This window comes from Photinus pyralis, unplaced genomic scaffold, assembly GCF_008802855.1.
Source record: "Photinus pyralis isolate 1611_PpyrPB1 unplaced genomic scaffold, Ppyr1.3 Ppyr1.4_LG1, whole genome shotgun sequence".
NCBI classification, from domain to species: Eukaryota; Metazoa; Arthropoda; class Insecta; order Coleoptera; family Lampyridae; genus Photinus; species Photinus pyralis.
The window spans coordinates 22,614,183-22,624,572 of record NW_022170249.1 but is presented as its reverse complement, the minus strand read 5'-3'; the positions used below and the strand labels follow the sequence as shown (position 1 = coordinate 22,624,572).

The window sequence follows — 10,390 nt, the reverse complement described above, 5'->3', positions numbered from 1 at the left end:
GGTGACTTTTGACAATAGCGATTACACGTAGCACAAAGTATGGCAAGAAATTATATGATCTGCACTCCGTCCACATGGTGTGCATACGCCCTATACATATCTCGACATGTGTAAAACTAGTCACACGTAAAATAATTTGAGTTCCTATAAGCCAACGATGTGGAAATATTGTATTCATACCGGAGGCTTCTCACAGTTGCTAAGCTATGCACTAATTGACAGCTTAAAGCAGGAGCAGCAGCACTTTGACCAAATGAATCCTTTATTTTTTCGCAAAAATTTGCCACCTGCCTATACCTGAATAGTAATTTCGTAATGCTACTTACTTATGCGAAAATAAAAAAATTTACTACCTTTCCAATTAACAAATTATGTAGATTTTCTCCGCCGCTTGTGTAGGTCAAATGAAACACCAGGAAATAATTGATAAAAACTTTTTATTTATCTATGAAGTCTTAAATTTTGTTGCAATATAAAAACACAACACAATATTAACAAAGATTTCTTAACGTTAATTATTTACAATTCATTTTGGAACACTGTACATTGTTTTATTACAAACTAATTCATGTATAACTTGTTCTGCACCAAAAATATGGGCTTGGCTCATTAATGGCCTCAAAAAAACGAAGAGTACATAAAACGCAATTGGTATATAAACAGCTAACAAAAGTACATAAAAAGAAACTAAGATGTTAGTACTTAACAAGCATGTAACAGAGGGACAGACAAACAATTCCAACAATTTTGAAACCATTACATACTAAATTGCAAACTTTCCCAGTGTACAAACGGAAAAATGGCGTTATAAAAAAAGAATAGTAGCGATTAATGGATATGGAAATTTAAGCGCTAATAACGATGAAAAAAAAATGAGTTGCATGCACCATAATTGTTACAATCTTTCGAAACGGAATCGCTTCATTGTTGTAAAATAGAACAATGTGTTATGAGAATATATAAAAATAGGTTGACCACCGAACATTATTTGAAATTTAAATTAGTATCGTTGCATAATTTCTGTTCGAAATTTTAATGAACAAGCGAGCGGCGACGTTTGCGTTTCCAGAATCGAAAAATCTTCGCGTTCTCGAACAGTCAAGGATTTTTTGTTTATCTCTACGTAATATCTACGACTTTATACAATATATATATAGTTACTGTAATATAATAATAATAATATAGCGTATTTCACAGTAAAAGAACTTTACGTCATTCGTTTCTTTACTATCACAGCTCAGTGCACTTACCCAACAAAGGTTCGCGTTTATCATGGAATACACTGAATTTTTGTTACAAAATTACCAAATAAAGAAATATCGTACAAGGTTCTCCGGCATTTATTGCACAAATTGTTTGCAAAATAGTCCTTGGAGGTTGCAGAATAACCCTGACCAAATTTTCTTTTCGCGATGCCACCTTTTTAACTTTTGCGCTTGTCGCCGACGCCAATATAAAATAGTTAATGATAGTTTTCCTACCATGACAGCGAGTTTTTCAGTTTCATTTATAAGCCATTGTAAGATAGCCTTCGGCTTTGAACAATTTATATGTACGTGACACCGTAATTATACACGTACCGGCTATTCTATTCTAATCTCAAGTGCAACGAGTTAAAAATGTAAAGAAAATTAAAATGCTACTTTATTTTGCTTTCTTTTTCCAGCGTTTTGCAATCGCGGTTGTTTTTACCGTGAGATTTACGCTTTCTGTGAGGTAAACTTTACGAAATACACCAATGTTGGGCAGTACCCAAAAGATTCCCATCATTTAAAACTGGTGTCATTAGACGAAAAAGGGCAAAGCCTGTTCCATTTAGAATGGAGGCGGCGTGTAATTTCACAGGAGTTCTTTTGTAGCCGTAAAAGATATACCAATCGGATTTCAAAAAAAGTCTAAGAAGAGAATCAAATTTTCCAAGCTGTTCTTTCCAGCAAGCTCCTTTTGAAATTTGTGTAGTAACGTCGATTTTCGAGGAATAACTAATAAATTACCAGTATAGCGGCCAGGTGCATACAAAAAAATAATCCAAGATCATTGTTTAATCCGGTATTAAGACATTTAATTGGCTATATACTGCAGTATGCAACCAATCAAATGTCAAAATTCTTGTTTAAACTCAGATTTGGCAAATAATGTAGGATTTTGATTATAATTCGCTTTCCTGCAACCGGCCGTTGGATAAACATCAAAATATTATACTGATCTAAGTGGAAATTTTATGCACTTCTAAAAAGGTTCTGCCTAAAATTTTCATAGGAGTAAAGGATTTCTAGCACCCCGCGAAAATCTCCATTACATGGTAAATAATGAAATTGCTATTTTTGGTCAAGAAAGATTATTTGCGACTACACCAGAAGTCGACTCACACTTCGTTATTTCAAATGTCTTGATTTATGTTTTAATTATATGTTAGATAGAGCTCATACGCCTAAATTGAAAGATTTTTTTGAATTAAGTATTTTGATTTCTTCGAATTTTTGGAAAATATACTCCATACAATAAATTACCTTTTAGGCCCATGCTTTAAAGCATATTTCATTAAACAAGGCCTAAACATAATTATATAATAAGTAACAGCTGTTCAAAAGGTTTATACAGAGCGCTCAGGAGTTAGTTCGTTTTGAAAATGTGGTTTAGTATAGAACAACTATACTACTTTGTTTTGGGTATGCGATACCATACAAATCATTAAACGGCCATACAAAAAAAAAGGTTACAAATGTTGCTACCTTTTCAAGATGCTTAAAGGGGTGGAATATGAACAGTTATTTAACGTCTGCAAAAAACTAGTTTCAAATTCTAATTTCTTGTCGAATTTCTTTTACAAAATACCGAGGAAAATACCTTAAGGGGCAAAATTAGCCCTTGAAGTCTAAAAAAAATGCATTTAACCACCGCACAAAAACAATTTCAAATGCTAATTCATTTTAGAAGATTTCTCAAAGGGCTAATTCCGTCCTTTAGAAAAAAAAATTTGACCACCGTTTCTGAGATTAGACCCAAAGTTGGTTTATTTGAAATGCAACACCCTGTATATTTCAACGTCAATTTTTTGCATTGATTACATTTATTGATTTATTTATTTATTATACATTGATGTATCAGAACCTATATTTTTTTAATTTTAGCCATGAACCAAAAATACAAATCTTATATTTTACGCTCGATTTTACGGTTTTTAAAGTAGGCCATGGATTCATGTAGATTTTGTTTTGTTTATTAAATCCATGACAGCCAATCCTAATCAATAAAAATGACTGATGTAGACACGTATAATTTCAAAATTTTGAAAAATATGATATAATGTAATATGGATTATTGCGAGGATTATTGCTAACATTTCATTTAGAGATTATTGTCGGCATTGATCACCAAATATTAACGCTTCCATCTATTTTTATTTTTACTTGCCTTTGTTTTGTTAAGCGCAATGAACATTATTTTGTTAAAAATTGCGATGTTCATAATTATGACACCCGCAACAAATTAAATGCATTTGTCCCTTTTTGCCGTTTAAGTAAGACCATTGAATAATAAATCTTTATTATTCAATGGTAAGACGCAAAACAGTTTTGATTATATCAATATAAAAATGTATAATTATATTCCTCACAATATTAAGGCTTTACCCTCGGCTTTACCTTTTAATTTATTCAAATCAAGAACTAAAGCATTTCTTATTGATAAAGAGTTTTACTCGTATGAGGAATTCTTCAGTATACAGAGTTCTTTTCGTGACAATTAAGTATTGTTGTTATAATTTTTGTTTGTAATATTTTTATTTTGCTTTTGTATTGACTAATGTATGTAGGCTGTTCTACGAAACATTAAATAAGCTTTATTATTATTATTAATATCTAATTAAAAAAATATAGGTCAGTGTACCTAATCAGGAAAACGAATCCAAAAAATTGACGTTTATATATAGGGTGTTACATTTAAAAAATACCAATTTTGCGTCAAATTTCAGAAACGGTCGTACAAATTTTTTTTGACTCCGCCACTAGATTCTACGTCAAGATATCTAAACCAAACAGCTTCTACCTTTTTTCTTTCTTACATGGGTAGTATGATAACATCCCACTCAAAAAAATTGTTATTTTGTTTATTAGTTCAAATTCGGATTTTGAATAATTACAGCAACAAATTTCGATTTTTTCCAGGCAATATTTTGAGAATATCGATTATTTTGAAACTTTATGGAAATCTTGGAAAAGTGTAGGATATTTTGAAAACGTGGAAATGTCTAAAGATGAAAATGCGCTCGGTATACAACAAAAGAAAAGTGGATTATACCTTGATTCCTAATCAGATCACTTTGTAAATGAGGTCTATATACCGAGATATTTGCACAGAGAAATGTTTTGCAATTTTTTTGAGAATGTCTAGTGTTTTGGAAATGTTCGATTCCAATTACCAGTCGATTGATTATTATTCAATTGATGCGTAAATCTTCCAAAATATTCCAAAAAGCTTACCATACATTTCCTTATCTAGATATTTTAAAAGTTTTTAAATTGGAGTAATTGGATCATTCGATATTTCCAAAAAATGTCTCTCATTTTGCCATCAATTTCTAAACATTTTAAGACATTCACGTTACCAAAAGATTTCCTAAACATTTAAAAACCACTTACACATTTGCATTTCTAAGTCTCTTCCGAGGTCTCGTTTAAACGTTTCCAAAATATCCTACAGATTTTCCAAAACTAAAACACGAGCTAAAACGTATCCGAAACTCGAAAATTATTTCAAGAACTGTGGAGGTAGTAAAATGCATTATTTATGTGAAAACCTTGTAATAATTTATAATAAAAATGTATAAAAAATATTATAAACGGAAACGGCAGAAATTAAAAAAAATGCCCTTACTATGTTGGTTGTGTGTAGCACAAGGGATTTAGTATGGGCTTTACTTTCGAGATTCTTCTGTTCGTCACTGCGAGTAACTATGATATACTTACATCGGTGGAACTTTTTTCTAGAAAATAACACAAAATTCCTACTTTTCATTTGTAAATTTTGTTGCATTCTTTATGTATATCTACTTAAATCCAATTTTGGAAAACAGTATGTGGCGGGTTTAAGAAATGTTGAGGAATCTTTCCAAAAATTAATCCTTGTACCGAAAGGAACCGATCTTTACTGAAAGTAATTGATTCTGTACACGATTTAAATATACCTAGTGTTCTCTTTACCACGCGCACATATTTCAGAATGGTAATTTTTTAATTGAAATGGAAACGTGCTTTATACGTACACAGTGCAAGCATATTGAATGTGGGCACCCAGGTGGGCCCCGTTGTACTGAAAGTACCCCCCCCCCCTCCAGTTAATAAAACTTACGTCTTTTCGTGTTTTTCCTTGTGTGTTTTTCAATATTTCGGGGTTGTGTTTAAAAATGAAAAGAATATATTGGAGGATAGGTAACAAATGCAATGAACAAAACACCTCACAAGTAATTCCAATCCTCTTTTTTCTCGTCTTTTTTAATATGAAATAATACTTTGCAACAATTTGATAAATAATTTAGATACATAGGCGATGTGTTTAAAACATTTTTTTGTAGTGATACTAGTCCCCTATGACTAATCGGATTCAAAATTTACTATGAAAAGACCGACGGTAGAGAGGAGGGCTATTTATTTAGGCAGGGAAATTAATGCTGTGTGCAGTATTGATTAATGCCCTTTGGAAATAATAAAAACAGAAGCAGACCGGAACACAATTTAACTATTTAGGTACACTATTTAAAAGTATTAAAAATCGAAAACAATTTCAAAAATTTTAAAAGCATAACAAGGGGACACATTCGTTTTTAAATGAGCAAGTAATAAAAAATAATTTAAATGAAAGTTACTTAAATGTAAAAGTATTTCAAGTTAATGCTAAGTATGACCGGCTCGTGTGGTGCAGTGGAGTTGAAGCTCCTGGGGTACCAAGGGTATCTGGTTCGAATCCAGGTTCGGGCATGGATGTTTGTAAATGTATAATGGGTTGGGTTGGAACTTGGGGGAGCAGCCTTGGCTGAAACCTCCGCCCACTTAAAAATCAAGGGCAAAAATACTTTTCCAACGGATTAATGCATTTGACAATTAGAACCACCAGTTTTAGAAAGTATGTAAAAATTTAAAACTTTTCCTACGCTTTGAACAAGAATGGTTGTAGCTTTGAAGGAGGTGAAAATAGAACCAACCGAATGCTACTAAACCTACCCAATGCCTAATCTGCCCTAATCTTTAAGTTGTAGAACCAAATGGGTGCGAATCCCACTTAATAATTTTACATTGCTCAGCAGAAAAATATTGCAAAAATCTCGAAAAAAATATTTTAAAAAACCCAATATCATATCGGATGCTGTTACTTGTGATGGAGGGTAACGTATTATCAATATGAACATTTGAAATTGTCTACCCACACAGTAAGTTCAAAAGATCAACGTGATGGCTTCTCACGGTACCATTTCAAAAGAAATCGATTTTGATTATTAATTCATGAATGTGGATAAATAAATTTTAAAAATTCAAATATAATGGCTGCGTTTATACCAAACTACTTTTACAGTTTTACATAGATTTCAATTTTTTTTACTTTAAAAAGTTGTTCGGTTCCAGTTTCACCATTAACACTTACTAAGTAGGTAAATTCCAATTGCTTCATTAACCGGCACGTTTTGAGTGTGGGCACAAACAATTTTTTTTGACAATTCACTTTTGGGACCCATTGGTAATCTTGTTTGTGTTTTGCAGATAACACTTTACAAGCATTTCATCATAAATTTGTACTGAATCTGATCAAAAATTTGAAGAAATACATGAATACATGAAAGGGTCATCTGGAAAATTTCTCTAAGAATCTTAATCTTAAGCATAAGCTTACACGTGCAACGCTTCAAATTTTTATCTAATCTGAGTGTACAAAGATAAACCGTGTAATCGACGAAAAAAAACTATTTTGATGACTGTGTAATTTAGTGATATACACAACCCTTGAATTATATACGCCCAGTCGATTTTACTGACCAGTTTGGTAATAACGAAAGCAAACGGATAAACTGTACAAATTTCGGTACTTTTTACTGCTACAAAAAAACTAATGTTGTTCGGCCATGTCACCTTTTTCAGCGTGTATTTCGATAAACACCTCAACTAAATAAAGAACAACCTTCCGACTACGCATGGTTACATCTATTTCAAAATTTAATTTCAAGGTACGCGCTTAAAAAAGTAGAAAACATAAAAATTTTCGTATAAATAGCACAAGGAGCTTGCGAGGAAGCCTTTAAAAAACTTAGGCGATAATTTAAATAACAGTTGGTTAGTGTATGTCACTTTTTACAATTGTAACAGTTGCACATTGAGAAAAGGGATCTCGCCCGAAATTCTATTTTTAGTTTTTGATCGTTTATTCCTCGTTTTTGAAGAATTTTAACAATTAACTTAAGTAGGTAGTTTAAAAGCAATACAAATGAAATTAAGAGTTTTCCTAAGAATTTTACTACTGAAGGCTAAACGTGTAATTGTTTTTTTCGGGATTTCATTAATAAGGAAGCGCGATAAACTAAAACAAAGCATGTTAATTTTCCATAGCGGACAACATATTTTGTTGAATTGATTAACTGAAAGGCGGGAACATTGTTGCCATGCAACCGAAAGGAATAACAATTGGCAGTGGGGCCCAAAATCCACTCAAAATGCAAGGTAGGAAAACCACGGCGGCGCGCTTGTGTTATTTTAATCCTTGAGTTATTATATAGATTACAAATGTTGTTCTTGCGAGACAACTGACCTTTTATAATCAAAACGGCGACTTTACCTTGAGGTGATCCCTCAAGCATGAGATGACCGTGATGGAATATGAATTTGTAAAAAAATGGCACCTGTGACTTTTTTTTGACTTTGATCTAAACGCAAACCTGTATTTACGGGTAGTGCTTCGTTTCTAACCATAAATTCTAATAACAAGTTCTACATTTTCACCTGACATGCCAAAGTCCTAAATTGAGCACCTTCAGTCCGGGCAGCTTCATAATTCTCTCCATTCCGACCGTTGTAATTTTGGTGCATCCGTATAGGTCTATACATTGTAATCGAGAAAGGGCCTCGGCGATATTTGTCAAGCCTTTGTCGGTTACCCTGTAACACTGTCCGATATTTAAAGTTTCTAAATCGTGTAACGTTTTTGAAATTCGATAGAGTCCCTCGTCCGAAATCTGACACGCACTTAAAGATAACGATCTAAGGTTAAACAGTCCCTGCGAAATGTGTACTAAGGCTTGGTCCCCAATTTTTTCACAGAACGAAACGTCCAACGAGGTGATTTGCGAGCCACCTTCAGTCAAATACGCCATGCCTATATCCGATATATTGTCGCAAGACCGTAAATTGAGTTCGCGTAAAGAATTCATTTTCGCTAAGTATTTCAAACCACTATCCGTTATGCTAACGCAGAAACTTAAATTAATAGATTTAAGGGAAGTCAAACCGATCGACACGTGTTTGAGTGCCTCGTCCGACAACCTCTGGCAGTCCTGCAGGCCGAGATACTCCAACATTTGATTTCCACCGGAGGCATCTTGATTATATCCACTGATATGGCCGATTCCTTGGTCACTAACATGCCAGCACGATCGTAAATTCAGCCTCTTAAGCCTTTTTAATCCCCAGGCTATGAGAACCAAACCGGTATTGGTAATATTACAGCAGCCCCCCAACTCCAAAACTTCCAAGTTTTTTAAGTACTGGGCGATTCGGCTCAACGAGTTATCAGTTACCTGTTTGCAGAGAGAAAGATTGAGATTTGTAAGAGAAAGAGCTTCGCTCGTGAAGGCGTGCGTGATTCCGATGTCCGCAACGTTGTAACATCCGCTCAAGTTGAGGGACTCGAGATTCGGTATGCCCTGGATGACGTCCCGAAGGGACCGCCGGAAGGACAGCACCTGCACCTTGCGTATCCCTCTCTTGACTAGGGACGCGAACAGTGAGGGATTCGCGCGACGTAAATGCAGCTTGGCTTCGACTCCTCGCCAGACGGACTTGTGGTAGGATGCATCTCTCCAACTGCTACAAACCTGGGCCACTCTACCCTTGTCTCTAACGTCTAAGTAGGAAAAGATCAGTGCTAGTATTTCGGGGTAAAGCGCGGAAATGTGAGTTTGGCCCGGATGCAAGTCCAGCTCCTCGTGCTGCTCAACTTCTCTCTGCAACCTGTGCAGTTCCAAGACGGGATGTTGAAGTTGAGGCTGGTGCAGTCGCTGATAGGGCTGGTATCTGCATGGATTGTGAAGTTGCTGCTGCTGCCTGTGCCTAAGAATCGCGGCCGTCGACAGCAAAGGAACGGGAAGTTCAGTATAAAGAATCTGCGTCGGATCCTCCATCATAGTTGAAACCACTATCACTCACATTACGTACTGTTCACACGACCACTTGTACTAACCCACCCTCACGCAGCTCGTTTCGAACTAGCGTGCAACAAATTTTGAGTTCAACTCGAAACTAGAATTTCTACCTCTCTTTCGCTATTGGTCCAAGCTGGAAGCACGTGACAGCAAACGCTCGTATCGATTCGGTTACTCGCGGCGGCATTTTTAAGTTTTGGAAGGCTAACTAAACCCCCACCGCTTTTTAGGTGGTGGTTTGAACTAGTGGGGAATTCTGGAACTCCTACACTTTTTTTTCTACGCAAGAAAAATTTGGGTTATGGGACTAGCGACCACTATAAAATACTTCGGCCGAACTATACAATTGCATTTTGGCCGCTCGAAAATTTCTACAAGAAATGTTCGGCGATATTTTTTAGTTGGTTGAAAAGATATTTGTTTTTACTTTGTTTTTCAAACATAAACCTTTTCACAAAACAAATACGAGCTGTCGAGGAAGAAGGATAGTTGTACTGGCAGGATGTTGGATAGAAGAGAGTTGGATGAACGCCAAGTACGAGAACGGTTCCCCTTTAATTTTAAAGGCGATGTACAACTAAGGAAAAAGTTGGCGCTTTCAAATTGAGGATATTTTATAAAACTGCTTACTGTCAGCCGTCCTGATAATTTCTCAAAGTATGCTTAGTAGGTCTTACGTTGCCCCAAACCGCAACGGTGCAAATTTTTATTCCAGCTGTTTTACCTACCTGCATATCCCACAAAACTAAAAGGGAGGACGACGGCCCAACCCCGCACGCATTATAATTTATGCATTATTTTTAGTGCAATGTGAGCGTGTTTGTTCAGAATTGAGACAATAAAATGGAAGGAAGTTGCATTACGCTGAAAAGGGAAGTTACAATTTCTTCCCACCATCAACCTAATTTTTAAATTCCGTTCGTTTCAATAAAAAAATACGTCTGGTGAGGTCACGTAAACCATTTAAAAAGTACCAAGATTATACAATCG

The 10,390-nt window shown here is 35.1% G+C and overlaps 1 protein-coding gene across 1 annotated transcript; it reads right to left on the bottom strand.

Moving 5' to 3' along the window:
• Window positions 1–420: 420 nt before the first annotated feature.
• Window positions 421–9,453, bottom strand: LOC116160232 (F-box/LRR-repeat protein 14-like). The gene has a single exon (XM_031473381.1). It carries the CDS (start codon window positions 9,380–9,382, stop codon window positions 7,979–7,981), a length of 1,404 nt encoding a protein of 467 aa, XP_031329241.1. The 5' UTR covers window positions 9,383–9,453; the 3' UTR covers window positions 421–7,978.
• Between the last annotated feature and the right edge of the window lie 937 nt (window positions 9,454–10,390).